The sequence below is a fragment of the Choloepus didactylus genome, chromosome 1 (assembly GCF_015220235.1).
Source record: "Choloepus didactylus isolate mChoDid1 chromosome 1, mChoDid1.pri, whole genome shotgun sequence".
In the NCBI taxonomy this organism is placed as follows: Eukaryota; Metazoa; Chordata; class Mammalia; order Pilosa; family Megalonychidae; genus Choloepus; species Choloepus didactylus.
Window position 1 is genome coordinate 94,979,146 of NC_051307.1, and position 20,616 is coordinate 94,999,761.

General features: G+C 38.2%; 1 protein-coding gene and 1 pseudogene across 6 annotated transcripts in view; one reads left to right on the top strand and one right to left on the bottom strand.

Moving 5' to 3' along the window:
- Nucleotides 1-20,616, top strand: part of SENP5 (SUMO specific peptidase 5) — a 91,730-nt gene that overhangs the window by 12,411 nt on the left and 58,703 nt on the right. For 3 of the 6 annotated variants that reach the window (XM_037837743.1, XM_037837735.1, XM_037837736.1), the window contains exons 2-4: nt 5,232-5,343; nt 11,255-12,798; nt 20,371-20,476. In XM_037837743.1, coding sequence (XP_037693671.1) covers nt 5,315-5,343; nt 11,255-12,798; nt 20,371-20,476 — 1,679 coding nt within the window. In that variant the 5' untranslated portion in view covers nt 5,232-5,314. Of the gene's footprint in view, nt 1-4,719; nt 4,739-5,231; nt 5,344-11,254; nt 12,799-20,370; nt 20,477-20,616 lie in introns of those variants that run through there. The other 3 variants (XM_037837747.1, XM_037837750.1, XM_037837739.1) reach the window with 2 other exon arrangements.
- Nucleotides 18,486-19,831, bottom strand: LOC119509832 (annotated as a pseudogene).

Consider the following 20,616-nt stretch of genomic DNA (forward strand, 5'->3'; position numbering starts at 1 on the left):
CACATTCTAGGAGCAAGCAACTGTGTCCAAAATTGACACTGATCTAGTGGGCTGGGTCCACAGAGGGTGAATGTTGGAGACCTGGGGTTGGGGGGACAGAGACCCTAGGAAAGTCCCTGGAGTGGAATTTCTACATGGGACAGAGGTGAATAGTTCCTGGTGAGGATAACAGTTGCCCCGGTGGGATAGATTTGCCATGTTTTAGGCTGATTTTCATCTATTGGCTTCTCCTCCCTTCTGCCAGAAAAAATAAAATTAGCTTTCTTCTTCTGTAATCAGCTCACAAAATGGTTAAGCCAGCTATTTGTGCCTACTTGTATTTCTCTCTTTCCTACAATGTTGTTTATAAGCATATGTTAAAACTGTTTGGGGGGAGTATTGATATTTTGTTACTCCATGAAGATTAGGTTACTGCAACTTTGGACTTTTCTGGAGAGATGGGAAACCAGGGAAAGTGAGATAAACTCCAGCCGCCTTTTCAAATGAATTCTGGCAGTTGTGTAAAGAAGTTTTAAGACCGTGCCTAAAGCTCTAGGGTGGGAGGGAGGGGGTGAGGGACTGGCAGGTAGGGTACAGAAAAAGGCTTCTTGTGTTCTACACACTTCCACACGTGGTCTGCAGCTTTGCTTTGTCCTGTTTTGATTTGCTTTGATTTTCTTGGCTTTGCTCAACTCTGGAGGGACCAGCATGAGGAAGGGGAGGGGGCGCGGGGAGTGACACACTATTCTGAACACTAGGGGATCAAGAGGACCATCTCCGTAGCTTATTGTACAGTGTGTTCTTTCCCTTCTCTTTTCTTATTCCTTGAGGGCTGGGTGGGGGCTTATCAATAAAGTGTAAGAGTGAAGCTGGTTTGCAATGGACTGTGAGAATCTTAGGGGCCCAGGAGACGCATGGAACCCTTGCCAACAGTTAGGATTCTTTTCATTCTGCCCTTCCAGAAAACTACAGCATCTGGAATTCGCCAATGGTCCTGCAGATGAGGATCAGTCTTATGCAAACTGGGCCATGGTGGGCAAGTACATGACCATCTTTCAGGGCAAGGTGTGGGGGACCCCCAAGAGGAGGGGGTAGGCCTCTTAGACTCAAGGGGTTATAATATAGGGTTCTTGACAGATTTTCTAAGATCATGCCCGTAGAGATTTTCCCAGGAAGGAAAACTAACATGATCCTTTTTATTTGTGAGGATTCCCAAGAGGTTGTTGTTTCGTGGTAAGAAAATGATTTTACATATGTAAATAAGCTTTATAGCAGAATAGAACTCCAATAAAGAAACATTAACTCTCAATTCTGATTAGTTTAGACATTTTCTCTCTTATAGATAGATATGTAGGTGGACAAGATGATCTCTTGAGAATTCTCTCAGATCTATGATACTATATTTTCTCTGGATTGGGTAATATTCCAATTGTACAACTTGAATTTATGTTAAAGGGAATGAGTGGCAAGTATTTTTTTATTATGTGTTCTGCATAAGTAGGTGTGTAATATATGCATGTTGTATTGTAAATCTGCTTATCTACATATTTATTTTCACTCCATTGCAACACTGTGACCATGCATTTTGAATGACCTAAATAAAGATAGTTTTGGAAAAAAAAAAAAATAAGTTATGTCCTATAATTCTGGGAATGTTCTTGAATTACTTATTTCCTATACTTTCTTAGTCTATCTTTCTGATTACTCTTACTGTTTGGACATTTGATTTACTGACCTGATCCCTTTAATTTTCCAACCTTTCTCTGTTTTGTCTTTTTAAAAAATCTCTGTCATTTTGTGTTACTTTCTGCGAGATTTCCCCAAAATTTTTAATGTTTTAATTTTTTTTCTTTTCACTTTGAGATCATTTCAAACTTACCAAAAAAGTTGCAAAAATAATACAGAATTTTCATATGCACATTACCCAGCTTTTGCCCAAATATTATCTTATGTAACAACAGTAGTTTATCAAAACCAGGAAATTAACATTAATATAATACTGTTAGCCTATCTGTAAGCAATCCAGTTTTGTCAGTTGTTCCACTAATGCCCTCTTTCTGGACTAGGACGCAATCGAGGATCACATGTTTTATTAGTTGTTATGTCTCCTTAGTCTTAGTCCTTTAATCTGGGATAGTTCCTCAGTCTGTCTTTGTCTTTTTTTTTTTTTTTTCATTTTTATTGAGATTGTTCAGATACCATACCATTATCCAAAGATCCAAAGTGTACAATCACTTGCCCCTGGGTACCCTCATACAGCTGTGCATCTATCACACTTAATTTTTGTTCAATTTTTAGAAACTTTTCATTACTCCAGACAAGAAATAAAGTGAAAGATGAAAAAAGAAAAAGAAACTCTAATCCTCCCCTATCCCTAACCAACCCCCCTCAGCTGTTGACTCGTAGTATTGATATAGTACATTTGCTACTGTTTATGAAAAAATGTTGAAATACTACTAACTGTAGTATATAGTTTGTAATAGGTATATAGTTCTTCCCTATATGCCCCTCCATTACCAACCTCTAATTGTATTGTCATACATTTGTTCTGGTTCATGGAAGTGATTTCTAGTATTTGTACAGTTGATCATGGACACTGCCCACCACAGGATTCAGTTTTATACATTCCCATCTTTTGACCTCCAGCCCTCCTTCTGGTAACATCTATGACTCCGAGCTTCCCCTTTCCACCTCATTCACACACCATTCGGCGCTGTTAGTTATTCTCACATCTTGCTACCAACACCCCTGTTCATTTCCAAACATTTAAGTTCATCCTAATTGAACATTCTGCTCATACTAAGCAAGAGCATCTACATTTCTTCCACAAGGCAGGAGGGAGAGTCAAAGAAGGTAAAGAGGCAAAAGAAAGAGGAAACAAAAAAATGACAGCTAGGAAGCAGCAAAAGGAAAAATAACCTTAAATCAAAGTAGAATAAAGAATCAGACAATACCACCAATGTCAAGTGTCTAACATGCCTCCCCTATTCCCCCCTCTTATCTGCATTCACCTTGGTATATCACCTTTGTTACATTAAAGGAAGCATAATACAATGATTCTGTTAGTTACAGTCTCTAGTTTATGCTGATTGCATCCCCCCCCAATGCTTCCCCATTTTTAACACCTTGCAAGGTTGACATTTGCTTGTTCTCCCTCGTAAAAGAACATATTTGTACATTTTATCACAATTGTTGAATACTCTAGATTTCACCAAGTTACACAGTCCCAGTCGTTATCTTTCCTCCTTTCCTGTGGTGTCTCACATGCTCCCCATCTTCCTCTCTCAACCGTATTCATAGTTACCTTTGTTCAGTGTACTTCCATTGTTGTGCTACCATCTTCCAAAATTGTGTTCCAAACCACACACTCCTGTCTTCTATCACCCTGTAGTGCTCCCTTTAGTATTTCCTGTAGGGCAGGTGTCTTGTTCACAAAGTCTCTCATTGTCTGTTCGTCAGAAAATATTTTGAGCTCTCCCTCATATTTGAAGGACAGCTTTGCTGGATATAGGATTCTTGGTTGGTGGTTTTTCTCTTTCAGTATCTTAAATATATCACACCACTTCCTTCTTGCCTCCATGGTTTCTGCTGAGAGATCTGCACATAGTCTTATTAAGCTTCCTTTGTATGTAATGGATCGCTTTTCTCTTGCTGCTTTCAGGATTCTCTCTTTGTCTTTGACATTTGATAATCTGATTATTAAGTGTCTTGGCGTAGGCCTATTCATATCTCTTCTGTTTGGAGTACGCTGCGCTTCTTGGATCTGTAATTTTATGTCTTTCATAAGAGATGGGAAATTTTCATTAATTATTTCCTCTATTATTGCTTCTGCCCCCTTTCCCTTCTCTTCTTCTGGGACACCAATGATACGTACATTATTGTACTTTGTTTCATCCTTGAGTTCCCGGAGACGTTGCTCATATTTTTTCTTTCTTTTCTCCATCTGCTCCTTTGCGTGTAAGCTTTCAGGTGTTTTGTTCTCCAGTTCCTGAGTGTTTTCTTCTGCCTCTTGAGATCTGCTGTTGTATGTTTCCATTGTGTCTTTCATCTCTTGTGTTGTGCCTTTCATTTCCATAGATTCTACTAGTAGGTTTTTTGAACTTTTGATTTCTGCCGTATACATGTCCAGTGCTTCCTTTACAGCCTCTATCTCTTTTGCAATATCTTCTCTAAACTTTTTAAATTGATTTAGCATTAGTTGTTTAAATTCCTGTATCTCAGTTGAAGTGTACGTTTGTTCCTTTGACTGGGCCATAACTTTGTTTTTCTTAGTGTAGGTTGTAATTTTCTGTTGTCTAGGCATGGTTTCCTTGGATATCCAAATCAGGTTTTCCCAGACCAGAACAGGCTCAGGTCCCAGAGGGAAGAAATATTCAGTATCTGGTTTCCCTGCAGGTGTGTCTTAGAAAATTGCTCCACCCTTTGATGCCTCAGGTCACTGTGCTTTTCTGCCCAGCAGGTGACGCCTGTTAGCCTGTAATTCTTGACTGGTGTGAGGAGGTGTGGCCGTGTTCCCCCAGGCTCTGGGGTCTGGTTCTGAATGGAAAGGGCCCCACCCCTTTCCTCCTAGAGAAGACAGACCCCTCAGGTGGGGGTCATTAGCATTTCAGTGGTCTCTCTCTCTGCTTGTGCTGTCTCCGCCCTTCCCAGAGTCACAGCCCTGGAAACTGAAAATGACTGGGGCTTTCTCCACTGAGCCAAAAAAGAAACAGATAGTCCCCTTCAGACCCAGTCCAAGGCCACCCTCCGGCTCTCCCAGGTCAGTCGTCACCCAAAACCTCTGTTTTTTGCGGATGCGTACCTGTAGTGAGCAGTTCACACTTGCTACTTAAAACGGCAGTTGGAGCTCAGCTGAGCTGTATTCGCTTGCTGGGAGAGAGCTTCTCTGTGGAACCACGAGGCTCTGCAGCTCGGGCTGTGGGGGAGGGGGTCTCCCGACCTGGTTCCGCAGGTTTTACTTACAGATTTTATGCTGTGTTCTCGGGCATTCCTCCCAATTCAGGTTGGTGTATGATGAGTGGATGGTCTCGTTTGTCCCCCCAGAGTTATTCTGGATTATTTACTAGTTGTTTCTGTTGTTTTGTAGTTGTTCCAGGGGGACTACTTAGCTTCCACTCCTCTCTCTGTCGCCATCTTGCCCGAGTCCTGGCCCTGAATCTGTCTTTGTCTTTTATGACCTTGATTGGCACTTTTGAAGAATATTGGCCAGTTATTTCAATTTGGGTTGTCTGTTTCCTCACGATTAAATTCAGGTTGTACATTTTCTGCAAGAATACCACAGAAGTGATGCTGTGCGATATCAGGAGGCACATGATGTCCATATGTCTCCTTACTGATGATGTTAACCTGGATCACCTGGCTAAGGTAATGAATGTTGCCAAAAATTTTCCCAGTGAAAAATTACTTTTCTTTGTAATTTTAAGTACTTTAAAAGTTTTAAGTATCTCATTTCTCATTGTACTTTCACCCACAAATTTTAGTATCCATTAATAATTTTTACCTGAATCATTTATTTCTGAGAGGCTGAATTGTGTCCCCCTCCAAAAAAAATGTTCAAGTTCTAACCCCTGGTCCTGTGAATGTGACCTTATTTGGAAATAGGGTCTTTAAAGATATGATTACTTAAGATGAGGCCAGACTTGAATGGGGGGAAGAGACATAGATGGACATACAGGAAAATGCCATGTGATGACAGAGACAGAGGACGACAGTGACAGAGATTGAAAAGCTGCAGCTGCAAGCCAGGGAACACCAAGGATTACCTGCAAACCACCAGAAGCTAGGGAGAAGCAAGGAAGGAGTCTCTTATACAGGTTTCAGAGGGAACATGGCCCTGCGGATACCATGATTTCACACTTCTGGCCCCTAGAACTGAGGCAGTAGATTTCTGTTGTTTTAATTAGCTGTCTAGTGTATGATACTTTGTATAGCAGCCTTAGGAAACTAATATAGAATGATTGCCACATTGTGATGATTCTTTTTTATCATTTCATCTATATTTTTAAATTTGAAATTGTCTGTAGGGAAGAGTTCTCCCTTCTCCCTATTTAATTTATTTATATTACTATGGATTCAAGGGTGTTTCTTTTATTCTTGGGTTAGTATCATCATATATTTAGTTGCTTGAAGTTTTTGTTGACCATTGGGAGCCCCTTCAGGTTGGCTTCTGTATAGTTTTGACATGCTATCATCATTTTTTGAACACTTGTTTACTTCCTGGCAGCACAAAGATGTTCCAGGCTTATCTTGTACTTTCTCTGCCCCAGCCCTGGAATCAACCATTTCTCTAAGGAGCCCAGGTTCTTTTTTGTGGAAGCTAATATTTAGAAAACAAGATCTGGGCATTAGGGGTGCTTGTTGCTCCTGGGATGGTATTGCTTCCAGACCCTTTCAGCAGCCAAAGCTATAAAATATGTGTATGTGCACTTTTATATCTATTTCTTTGTCTGTATATATATATTAAATGCCATGAGTTCATATTGATACCTCTGATTTCATTATGACACCACAGGGTTCATTCTCACTTTTTCTCATTCATTAATAGTAACCTCTTTCTGCAACAGTGAGAAACCTGGCTCTAATTATCTACAACATATTTACTGATTTGCTCAATTTTATAATACTTATCAAGTAGCTTCAGAATTAACTCGTAACTCTGTGAAAAACAAATTTACTATTGTTCAGTATTTGTAAATAGTCCTTTTGTCTTTAGCTTTACAGTATACAGTCAAAATATTATTTTCCAAAGTTACTTTGGCTACTTTTTTTCTTCTCCAATCCCTTCAGTGTGGTTATGTTACTCATTTATAGTGCAACTAGTTTCATTTGTTATTGTTTGTGTATCATTTTGAGTTTTTCCCATATCCTAGTTTATTTTAATTATTTTTGTTTTAAGTATGTGAAACATTAACATTGTTCTAAAAATCAGAACTTTCAAAAAGACATATTCAGAGAAGTGTCACTTCCCCTTCTGCACTGTTCCTACTCCCCCATTCTTTTGACTTCATCCCACTTAACGTGCTCTAGTAGATAACTAATCTTACTATTTTTCGTTTATTCTCCACGTTTTCATTTTATTTTGTTTTGAGCAAATGGGCAGATACATGTATGTTTTCCTTTTTTTCTTATATGAAAGGTATGTAAAGAACTTAACCTCGCCCCAAAAAAGGTATGACCTTTGTGTTCAGCTTCTGAGAGGTAATTTCTAAGCCCTTGGAATGTCATGCCTGATAGGAGTGTCTTTGTTTACAGGGGGCCTTAGGTCAACAGATAGTCTAGCAATGTGACTTATGGCAGGTGCTGGCCATGCCAGAAAGATCAACAGTGTGATTTAGGGTAGGGACTTTGGTATCAGTCAACCTCTGGAAGGGATGGAGATTGATATAAACCAAGTGGATTATCAGTGGCTATGTGATTGAGTCCCAATAAAAACTGTGGACACCAAGCTCTGGTATTCCTGGTTGGCAGTATTCCGTGTATACTGTCACCCAGTGTTCCAGTTTGCTAATGCTGCAGAATGCAAAACACCAGAGATGGATTGGCTTTTATAAAAAGGGGGCTTATTTGGCTACACAGTTACAGTCTTAAGGCCATAAAATGTCCAAGGTAACACATCAGTAATCAGGTACCTTCACTGGAGGATGGCCAGTGGCGTCCGGAAAACCTCTGTTAACTGGGAAGGCACGTGGCTGGCATCTGCTCCAAAGTTCTGGTTTCAAAATGGCTTTCTCCCAGGATGTTCCTCTCTAGGCTTCAGCTTCTCTCCAAAATATCACTCTCAGTTGCTCTTGGGGCATTTGTCCTCTCTTAGCTTCTCCAGAGCAAAAGTCTGCTTTCAAAGGCTGTCTCCAAAATGTCTCTGTAAGCTGAAGCTCCTCTCTCAGTTCCAGTGCATTCTTCAAAGGGTCCCTCTTGGTTGTAGCTCCTCGTCAGATGTCACTCACAGCTGCACTGAGTTCCTTCTCTTTAAGTCAGCTAATTTATATAGCTCCACTGATCAACTTAAACCCACCCTGGATGGGTGGAGCAACACCTCCATGGAAATTATCCAATCAGAGTCATCACCCACAGCTGGGTGGGGCACATTCCATAGAAGCAATCAAAGAATTACAGTCTGATCAACCCTGATAACGTCTACCTATACAAGATTACATCAAAGATAATGGCGTTCGGGGGACATAATACATTCAAACTGGCACACCCAGTGATACTGGGAGAGTAACACTCTCTTGACTCCACAGTGTGAGGACAATTGGAAGCTCTGATTTGGTACTTCTTGACTTCGCCCTATGCATTTCTTCCCTTGACTGGTTTTAATCAGTATCCTTTAGCTGTAATGTTATACTCATGTAACCATGAGTATAACAGCTTTCAGTGAGTTCTGTCTTCTTAGCTAATTATTGAACTTGAGGGTGATTTTGGGAATTGCCTGGAACTTGCAGTTGGTGTCGAAAGTGAGGGTGGTCTTGTGAAGACTGTTCCTTCTAACTATACAGTTGACTAAACTGCCTCAGTGGCATACCTACTCATTTGCACTTTGCTGTTTTCACTTGACAATACACTGTATACGGAAAATCACTCTATGTTAGTTCACAGAGATTGTCTTTACAGCTGCATTTGTTGTGTGAATGGACCACAGTTTATTCAGCCACTTTCCTACGTAAGGGCATTTAGGTTATTTACATATTTTGCAGTTATAAACAATGTTATGATGAATAACCTTGTATGTATGTACTTTCATTATTATTGGAGGTATAAATTCCTACAAGTGAGGGTGCTGGGTTAAAAGGTAAATACTTTTGTAGTTTTGTTAGAAATTACCAAATTCCCCTCCAAAAGGATTGTATCAATTTGTATTCCTACCAGCAATGATGAAAGTGCCTATTTCTCTGCCAGCATAATTGTTTTCATAATTTTTGCCAATTTTCTTATGAATAAAGTTGAACAACTTTTCTTTTTGTTTAAGGGCCATTTAAATATCTTTGTGAATTATCATTTTATGTCTTTTTCCCCATTTTTCCATCAGGTTTTTTATCTTTTGTCCCTCAATTTAAGAGTTGTCAGTTGTCTTTTGACTTTATCATGCTTTAAACTTCCAAGCTTTCTGTTGAGTTTTTCATTTCTACTTTCATTTTTAATTTCCAAGGCTCCTTTTTTGAGCTGTTCCTTTTTTAAAAAAAAAAATAGCATCCTGTTCTTTTTTTTTCCCTGTGAATGTTATATTTTCTCTCTTTGAGCATATGTTAATTTTTTAAAGTTGACTTTTCCACACATAATTTTTGCTTATTTCTGTTTGTTTTGGCCTCTGCTTTTCATTCCTGAATGTCTGGTGATTCTTGGTTGTCCAGTCCTTTTTAACAATGACCACTGAAAAGCTTCTTGGAAACTCTGAGCCCCTGATGGGACTTGCCAACTTTGGGGTGCATTGTGGGCTATGCTGCAACGTTTTGTGGGCAATATCCGTATCTTTACCTGTATTTTCTTATAGGCTAATCAGATTCTCCACAGGAGAATAATCTAGTCTCTTGGATAAGACGGTCTGCCACAGTTCTGGTGTATGGGAAAAGAGTGTTGGGGTTCTCAACATTCAATATATAATACCATCTTCAAACTGTGCCTGAGATCTCCCTGAGTGGAGACCTTCCTTTCTGAAGCGTAAGCCTGCTGTCTTGGGTGAGAAGGATAGTTCCCTGCTCTAGGGAGTTAGGGGAGGATCTGAGTTCTAATTGCTTAAACTTTGGTAGAGTAATTGCTCAGACCTGTTTAGTTAAGAGATCAATAAATGTCAGTATCTATTGGTCTTTTCTCTTTGAATGATCTGTTCCCCCAAGGACAGGTATCTTGCCTGGGGGTATAAGCCTGGCTTCCGGTGTTCTGGGAGTTGAGTGAGGTAAGGGGTCAGGAAGGAAATTCAGTATGCAGACTTATTTATCCTTCTGTTGTACCCCTGCCCTCAGCTATTGTATTGCCCTCAGCTGTGCATTGTGTACCTAACTATTCTGGTTCATCCTCCCCAGAAAGTGAAACTTTGCTTTCCGCCAGGATAGGTAAAGGGATCTAGGGGTTAACTGATTCTTACTCAGACTTTCAACAAGTTCTTCCTTTTTCAGCTGCAACCACACCCTGATCTTCATAGACACTTGTTCCTCCACATACTGAGCCTTTCTGAGGTCTGGTAACTTGCTTCTTGACTTCCCCTTCTGCTGATTTAGATTTCGGCTTTTTTGGCCTGTTAAGTGTATTCAAAGTCATTCATGTGCTTTCTTCTTTCAAAAATTTTATTGCTGTTGTTTCCTCTTTTGTTGTCTTTGTCCTTGAGGGCTTTTGCCTTTTCAAAAATTTGATTTCTGTCATTTTAATGAGATTTGGAGAGGGATCTGAGTTCTCTTTTTTTTTCTTTTTTCTTTTGCAGGGGAGTAAACTGATGCACAGAAATGTAATACATCTTTTCTGTGCTAGTTGATAGCAAGCTAAAAGTAGAATATTGGTGTTCTGATTTGTAATCTTTTATTTATTCCACTGCACCTACAGTGGCTGATGCTTTTCTTTCTATGCTAAAGAACCTTCAGTAATATTAGATCTTGTTAAATTCTGATGGGAAATCATGTTTGTCAGTCATTCCCATCTACCATTTCCCATCAGTGTGTTCCTGAAGTTCATAGTATATGCTTGCATTGGTTCTTTTTTTTTCTTTTCTTTCTTCTTTTTTTGTGTTGGTTCTTTTATCTCATATTCATTTGAAAGCCACAGCCATAACTAGGTGAGAGCACCTGATAGAGACATGTCCTATTATGGGCACTCAGCAAGTCTTTGACTGACTGGCAAAGAGAAGGCTGGTTTCCTCTTCTTGAGATACTGATATGGCATGCATTTATTGAGTATCTACCAGTGGATGACTATACAGAGCAAGAATACCTGTCCTTTTAATTTAGGGATGTGCGTAAGTCACTTAGCTAATGTGAATCAAGACCAACACTTAGAAATTCTCTTCTGACTGCCTGCTTTGTGTACTCCCTCAAAAACTGGCTGCATACTGGGAGATGAAACCTTGGAACATATTTCAGTGAGAGGCAGAGACAGCAAATGGGGTCTTATTATTAGAGTTGTCTTCCCTCCTTCCCAATTTTCATTGGGAAGAAAATCTTTTTCAATGTATCTGACAGGCTAAATTGAAATATATATATCCTTTTTTTCATTTTTTTACCTTGTGCTCTGAATATGACTTTCTCTTTTATTTGTAGGATTGAGATACGATTTTTCTTTCTGTTCTTTACAGCTACAACCAGATCTCATTATGCATCAGAAAAATGAAAAAACAGAGGAAAATTCTATGGAGGAAAGGAATCCACTTAGCCTTTTCTGAGAAATGGAATACTGGGTTTGGAGGCTTTAAGAAGTTCTACTTTCATCAATATTTGTGCATTTTGAAAGCTAAGCTGGGAAGACCAATTACTTGGAGCAAGCAGTTGAGGTATTTCCAGTGCAGAAAGAAGGCCCTTCAAATCCAGAAAACGTGGATCCAGGATGAATCTCTTTTTGCTGAGACCAAATCCAATGTCGCTGCTCAAAATGTTAGTCCTTTGTCCTCTAAAGTGAAAAGAAAGGACAGTAAACACTTCATTTCTTCCTCAAGGACTCTTGTGAAGCTCCAAGCAGAAAAGCTGCTATCAACAGCAAAGAACTCTGACCATAAATACTGTGGAGAGGAAAGTCTGTTGAAGGCAGTTGCTGTCTTACCAGCAAATAGGGTTTTAGGTCAGGCCAGTGGCCACAGACCCAGGACAGAACTGCAAGCTTCTCACTTTCCCATGAAGTTCAATGGGGAGAGCCAAAGTCCAGGTGAGAGCAGCACAATTGTGGTCACCTTGAACAACCATAAAAGAAAGCGCTTTTGTTATGGCTGCTACCAAGGGTTGGAGCACCACAGAAATGAGGGACCCCTGATTCCCAAAAAGTTCCAACTTAACCAACATAGAAGAATAAAAGTATCTCCTCTTATGATGTATGAGAAATTATCTATGATTAGATTTCGGTACAGGATCTTCAGATCCCAGCACTTCAGAACAAAAAGCAAAGTTTGCAAGCTAAAAAAAGTCCAGCGAAGCTGGGTGCAGAAGGTCACTGGGGACCATCAAGAGACACTTAGGGAGAACTGTGAGGGTGGTAGTTTCGGCCCATTCCCTTCCCCAGAACCTAAAGACCCTTCTTGTCAGCATCAACCGTACTTCCCAGATATGGACAGTAAGGCTGTGGTGAAGGGAAAGAACTCTCATATGCCTGATGGCTGCACTAGAGGAAGTCCTTTCTTGGGCAAGGAGCTTAGTTTAGGTGAAGCATTCCCTGACCAGCAGAATGGCAGTGCCACATACACCTGGGACCGGTCACCCTGTTCCATTCCTAAGTGGGAGTGTACAGAGCTGATTCATGACATCCCCTTACCAGAACATCATTCTAGTAACATGTACCTCTTGGAAACTGAAAGAGAAATTATGACTCTGGGTCATGAAAATCAGACAAGTACTGCTGATGATGACAAAGGTAAACTTTCAGTGTCTGGGGCAGATAATTCTGTGGGCAGTGTACATGGGCCCATGTCTGAAGAGACTGTTCAAAATGAAAGCTCATACCAGATGCAGGAGGATGGATCTCTCAAGCAGAACATTCTTAGTTCTAAGTTGCTGGACCACCCTTACTGTAAAAGTCCACTGGAAGCTCCCCTGATGTGCAGTGGACTCAAACTAGAAAATGAAGTGGGAGGTGGGAAGAACAATCAAAAAGCATCTCCAGTGGATGATGAACAGCTGTCAATCTGCCTTTCTGGTATGCATTCTTCCTTTATTCTCCCCCAACTTCCAGCCTACACTTGCTGTCCATTATCCTTTCTAGAAGAGCCCTATTATTTGCCTTCCACACATGGATTTCCTTTTTAGCACTTAGACATTCTTCTTGAAGCCTTTTATATATTGCTATATTACATAGATGTTCCATAACTTATATAATTAATTCTCAACTAATGGACGCTTGTGTTTCTTCTGTTACTTCCTTCTATAAACAGTGGTGCCATGAAATTATTTCTTCAGATGCGCACAGTTGTTTCTATAAGTTAAATTCATAGTAGTGGAATTGCTGGTGAAAGATTACTGATGCGTAAAATTTTAAGAGAATTGTTAAAATCACCCTCCAACAAGTTGAACCAGTTTATACTTGTTAAACTTTGCCAGTGTTATAGATTGCATGAGAGTTCTTTGTTTTAATTTTTGTTTTTAAATCTAAGTTCCAACATGCCATTGTGTGTGTGTGTGTGGTTTTCCTTTGCCTATTTTCTTAATTTTATTTATTCATTTAATATATGAGAAACTCCTATGTTCCAGCCACTGTACTAGTTTCTAAGATTGTAGTAACCAACAGGATATAGATTCCTATCTTTACAGAATCATTCTAGTTTTAAAGATAGTGAATTAATTATTAATTGTAAATGTCATAAGACTTTTTTCTTTTCCAAAAGATGGAAGCATTCAGTGTTCAGACTAAGATATTTTTAATAGAAAATTTCAGTTCTTACAGAGTAAAATTTATCTTTTACTTTATGGTTTCTAATTTTTATGTCATGCTTTAAAAGTCTTTCCTTGTCAAAATATAACCCATGTAGTAAATTGGTATAAACATTTTTGGAAGACAATGTGGAATGTGGCAGTATTGGTCTTTGACCCATTCCCCTTCTTAGAATTTATCCAAGATATAAAATATACAAATATATTTGTACAGAGGCATTGATTGTAGAATTTTTAATGTTAGTAAAAAACTGGAAACATCCAAAACGGGTGTCTCCATTGAAATATACATTGTACATCCAAGCAATAGTGTTGAAGAATAAATTTGATCTATATTTTGATCCTAAAATATGCCTATATAAAGTGAAAAAAGCAAATAACAAAACAGAATGATGCCATTTTGTCAATATATATATACATATATATATATATATATATGTATATATATATGCACATGCATGATGAGTATATGTATATACATGTGTTCATGCAATTTTATAGGACGTATCTGGACAGACATATCAAATTGCTATAGATGGCTTTTTCTGGGGTGCTGGGAGGACTACTTCTTGCTTTTTAAAAAATTCCAAACAACTTTTTTTCCCAACCTTTGAGTATGTCTAAGAAGTTCTTCCCCAAGAAGAATAAGGAACAGAGTTCTAGTAAACCTTTTTAAAAAATATTTCTGTTGTCAGTACTGTCCTAACAAAGACAAATTTCCCAAGTTACTATGAGGTGAACAGAACCATGATACTTAAACCTGAAAAAGTTAGCAGTTACCCACAAACACCAATTAACTTACAAGTACAGACATAACATTTCCAAATGTGATTGATCAATTGAGTGTGGCATACAGTAAAACTACAGCATGGCCTGAGAAGTAGCATTTCTTACTGAATTCACATTTAGTGATCTCTGACGCAATCCATTATTTTAATAACCTAAAGGAGAAAAATCATGCATCTCAACAAGTGCTGAAGAGCCTGTTAATAAAGTTCAACTTCCCTTTGTGTTTAAATGTCTTAGAAAACTAGGAATAAAGGAAACTTCTTCACTTTGTAAAGAATACCTGGCAGAAACCAATAGCAGTTCCTGGTTAGAGAAGATGAATTAAGCACATGACTCTCTTCTTCCTAATAAATCCATAGAAATTATTTAAAAATATATTAAAAACACAGATCTATATCCATACTCAAACACAAGATGAAGAGTTTTGATGGATAGAAACTGAGAACTGCCACAAGGCAGAAAGTAGAAGGATGGTCTGGAGGGGAGCCCCAGTGGCAGAAGGAAGATTAGTGCAGGGAAATGGTACAACACTGAAGGTATACCATTTCTGGAGGTGATGGAAGTGGGGGTGAAAGGAGGGCCCATAGTAAAAACCTGAGTAGTTGGGGAATCTCAATGAAAGCATCCCTCCCTGCCTGTGCCACATATCAGCAATGACAATACCTGCTATCAAGCCAAAATTCTAAAAACAGGAAATTGGTGGGAAAAAACTTGACAGTGTTGTGTGTCCACTCCCCATTACTTGTAATAGCTGGCAAGAGTGAAGAACATACATTTCCAGAACTGTTGCTGGGGTCCTTAGCATCCCCATTCCCACTGAAAATAGTTTAAGACAAAGCAATAAATACTGCCCATTCCAGCTCTCCCCCACCCTCCAGCAAGTTACCCCAAAAGAGATGAGCCCATAATTTATCATCAGACATCTGAGAAAGTCACACAATGAGAAAGACAAATTCAACAAATGGTAGAACTAACTGAGTAAGCAGGGTGAATAGAACAATAAGAATAGGAGTCATTATAGGACATTCAGTACAGTAGACACTCCCTTAATTGACTTCTACAGTATTAGTGAATATTAAGTTCCATGGTATGCTGAATGCTGGCTGTTCTCTAATACAACTGTACATTATGCTCCTTTCAGTTGATTTGTGTATTTATCAAGAGTCAGCTATACTTATGGGAAATTTACTTATTCTAATTTCACAGTTTTATTAAATATTACATAAACTGATGAGATGTGAATATAAAAAGAAAGTTACTCTCTTGAAAACCAAGTTGAATGCTTTGTAATGATGGTAGTGAATTGCTGCAAAAAAACTCCTAATGCTGAGTTAGATATTTACAGACAACTGTAAAAGATTTGAGAAAGTATGTGAAAATTTAGGATTCTGCACTCCTTTACTCTTTTTCTTTGCAAGTGTCTTTAAGTTTTTGTTTCACCTCAAAGAAGAGCTAGGAGTTCTAACCTCCATCTGATAGTTGTACCAGGAGAGAATGGAAAGGAAACTGAAGAAATAAGATATTTTCCACAATTGAAGAAAGGTATGCATCTTCAAATTAGAAAGGCTCAGTAAGTGCCAATCAAGATAAAAAAACACAGGCATGCGTATGCAAACACACACACGCACACTAAATTTTGTGTAGTAAAAGAACACATTCAGGATAAAGAGAAATAACTCGGACAGTTTAGCTGTCTGTTTTGGAAAGAAAAGGAATAGATTCCTATGTCACAATATGTTCCATATGAATTAAAATTTTAACTGGTTGGAAACAAATACAGACACAAAAACTTGTAAATGAATATTCCCTGCAGCATTATTCATAATAGCCAAAAAGTGGAAACAACCTAAATGTCCATCAACTGATTAATAGATAAATAAAATATATATCCATACAATGGAATATTATTTGACTGTAAAAAGGAATGAAGTACTGATATGGGCTACAATTGATATGTGCTTAGCATTGAAAACATGCTAAGTGAAAGAAGCCTGACATAAAAGCCATCTATCTTGATGCCATTTATGTGAAATGTACAGAATAGGCAAATTTGTAGAGACAGAAAGTAATTAGTGTTTGCCAGGATCTGGAGGGAGGGGGATTGGGTTGTGACTGCTGATAAGTAGAGTTTCTTCTGGGGATAATGCATATATTAAAGAAGTAGATTGTGGGGATGGTTACATAATTCTTTTAACATACTGAAAGCCACTGAATTGCACCCTTTAGGAGGCTGAGAGTTGTGGTTTGTGAATTATATATCAGGATATTTTTTTTTTAATTCAGTTTTATTGAAATATATTCACAAACCATACAGTCATCCATGGTATACAATCAACTGTTCACAGTATGATCATATAGTTATGCGTTCATCACCACAATCTATTTCTGAACATTTTCCTTACATCAGAAAGAATCAGAATAAGAATAAAAAATAAAAGTGAAAAGAGAATACCCAAACCATCCCCCCATCCCACCCTATCTGTCATTTAGTTTTTACTCCCATTTTTCTACTGATTTTTTTTCAATTTTTTAACTTTGTTTATCAAAAAATTAAAAACAAACAGGCAAACAACAACCAAAAAAACCCCACAACATTTCAAACAAAGCAATGGATTAAGGAAAACAAATAACCTAAAATAATTACTTTGCTTCCAATATGTTCCTACCATACCCCAAGAAAATTAATAAACCATGTCCAAACAGAGGAGTAAGAAAAACAAATAATCTAAAATAACTACATTGCTTCCAACATGTTCCTACCATACCCCAAGAAAATTAACAACCCCTAAGAAAACAAAGGAATAAGAGAAAAAAAAACCTAAAATAACTCTGTTGCTTCCAACATGATCTTACTATCAGGATATTTTTTAAAAGAACAAATACAGGAAACCATTTGTATAATCTAATTTTGATAAGACATGTTTAATCATAGCAATAAAAATATACAAATTTGACTCCATAAACATTAAAATCTTGTATATAGCAAAAGTCATAAATGAAATTTAGGAATTTTAGATGTGCATGCCCTTTGATCCAGAAATTTGACTTTTAGCAAGTATATCCTATGGAAACAAAGGGACAAGGGTATATCAAGGATTCTTAATTTGTGACATCATTACAGAGCTAAAAATTAACAACTTAAATGGTCATCAGTAGGAGATTGGTTAAAATATGGCCTACCAAATTAATGGACTGCTAGATTGTTTTGAATTGACTTAAGAAAAAAATGTCCATGATCTATTGAATGGAAAAAGGCAGCTTGAATATAGCATGCCACTTTTATGTTTAAGAAATACATGTTCATAAGGGCATAAAAGTTCAAAAGAACATTCCTGGAATTTAGCCTTGGAATTATGGAGAGACTGCCACTTTATTTTTAAATGTTTGCAGTCGTGTATTAGTAAAAAAACAAGAACATCTATAAACATCTCAATTCGAGTTTACAAAAATATTCAACTCTTTTTTTTCTAGCATTATTACTGTCCTGTTTTTGCATTTGGCTGTTTGGAAAAAATTAATGATGGATCCCTACCTCATTCTTTACACCAAAATGAATTCCAGCTGTGAATAAAATATTTAATGGTTTTAATACTATTTTGAATAATTCATTCTTTGCTCCCTGGATATGAAATGGCACCTGTTATTGGGTCTTTTTATGGACTTGGTTTCTCTATTTCTATGCTAGCACTATTCTGCTTAAATTCCTTTAGTTAGGTTTTTTTTGAGGGGGGCATTTATTAGACACTTGATACTAAGGAATTATTGCTAATTTTTTAGGTGTGATGTCTTGAAGTAACGTTTTAGAGTAATCTTCGAGAGATGCATTGTGACATATTTACAGATGAAACGATGCCTGAAATCCGTTTCAGAATAACACAGGAGGGTCGGGATGAGTGATGGCTGGCGGTGGTCAGGGGCCCTGTACTGGGTACCTTGGGATTCACTGTTCTAGTCTGGGGACGTTGTCTATGTTAGAAATTCTGCCTAATTCAAAAGCGAAAAGACCTTTTGCTCCCTTCCAGTCCCACCCCAAATCTCGTCCCCATGGGCCGACACTATAGTTTGGGGGCACTCATGTCTGAATTGTCCCCGTTCCCCAGCTTCCTGCCAAAAGCTGCGGGGCAAGGGGAACGCTCTAACGGAGGTCCCTCCGCAGCGTCGCGCGTCTCAATGGCTCAGCGACTTGCGGCCCTTGTGCATGCGGCAGAGGATGACCTGGGTGCTGGCCGGCTTCCCGGGAGTCGGAGCCAGCCGGGCTTATGCTTGCGTTTGATGTTGCTCGGCTGATACTCGTCCTGCGCGCCTTGCCCCGGGCCTGCTGCAGGGTGTGGAAGCCCCAGGCGTCCGGGAGCCCCAGCCAGTCCCGGGGCTGGAGCCACCTGCCCCCCAGCAGCGCCGCTGACCTCCTTTAGTTAGTTTTATAATTTGGTGGGACTGGGCCCTCTTCCCTCTCTTTTCTGCCCCTTATTCACATCTCCACTTTAATCCTTTTAAAATTTTTCTAGGAATTTCTCACATTTTTGTCCCAAGATAATTTGGGGTTTATTTTGTCAATTAAAAAAAAAGTACAGCTTTGCTTGGTATTGCATTACATTTATAGATTAATTTAGGGAAAATTCTCATTACAATATTGAGCTTTCCTGTCTGAAAGGAAAGAACCACTCCATTACTGACTTACATCCCTTAGTAAGATTTTGTAGTGTTTTTCACTTAGGTTTTGTACATTCCTAAAGTTTATTCTTAGATATTTCGTACCTTCATATGAAATATGAAGTAAACACTATAGGCAAATACATACTCTACTCATAGCTTAGAAGCCCCAAATCTTTCTCTCTTCCCTTGATGAGCTAAATCAGAATGTGGGAATATCTTCCTGTCTTCTGTACGCCCAAAGTCTAGACCAGAACCAGGCATAAGCAAGCAACTCTTTCCTGGTTTACATTACCCTGACCTTCATTCTTGTCTTAAGTCTCTCAAATTGGAATCCTCTCTGGTGGGAGATCAACAGGCAGAAAAGTATGTTTTTTACTTCTCTGTTCCTCCCTCCATACTTGGTATTCAACTGTTGTGATCCTTCCTGTCCTATATTGTACCTATGCATAGTCGAGGCCATCCTTGAAGTTAGTAAAATAAATGGCAAAAAGTCTTTTTTTCCCTCTGTCTTAACAGACTTAACTATCAGACTGGTTAGCCAGGATGTTGCTCTTCTCATTTCACATCATTGGGTAGCCTAAATCAAGTTTGTGTGTTTGTGAGCCCCTAAGCCTTGCCTCCACATTTACTTAAGAAATAATGTCCTGGCTGGTTTTATTTCCTAGGGCATTTTTCATTATGTTTCTTCAGTGGGTCCTCCTGGAAGCCATTAAAATACATATACATATTACTTAAACATACCTGAAAGCTATCTATATTCTGGCCAAGAAGTAATCCTTTATTCTATTTCCCATCTTAAAATATGCCTCACTAGTTCTGTTATCCAATTAAGTTCACCTCATAGGGTTATTCAGTGTCATGAGCGTAATTGTAGTATTGAATTATATAAAAATGAGTTAGAATTTGTCCCTTGCTATGAGATTAAATTATACACCTTTTCCAAATAAAAAAAGTGACAATAATATCACCAATTAATCCCCTCTGATTTGTAATAAAATTGTTCCTTATTCCTTCAGTTACCAAAAGGATAGATATATTTAACCATGTGATTAAACCCTTTAGATTTCAATTCTTAGGAGATCAGCTTATTCTCCTAGGTTAAGCTACAGAAAGATACCAGTCTTTATTTTTAGCTATCCATTCCCTCTCTAGCAAATCATCAATAGCTTAAAGATCCAATGCCTCACAATATTTCTCTCTATATTGGGATGCTGAGGGCCTAATCCCTTTTATTTTTCTACAAAAGATAAAATTTAAAAGATTTCTTCATAGTGTAATGTAATACTGTAATATAAAGTGTGTTAAGCATTAAGTATTGTGTATAGTTTAAGTGTTGGGAGAATAACTTTGCTGATAATGGTTTGTTTTTCCATCTTAATTTTTCTTCTTTTATTTTAAGGGTTCCTAGATGAGATTATGAAGAAGTATGGTAGTTTGGTCCCACTGAGTGAAAAAGATGTTCTTGGAAGATTAAAAGATGTCTTTAATGAAGACTTTTCTAATAGGTTTGTCAGTGATGATAAATTTAAGCTCTTAAAAATAAAATTGATGGCATATATGACTTTTCTCTTGATTGAAAAAAAGGATAGTTAGCAATAAATTGAGTAGAGTTCATTTTTTAACCTTTTTTCCTAAAAACTTTGTT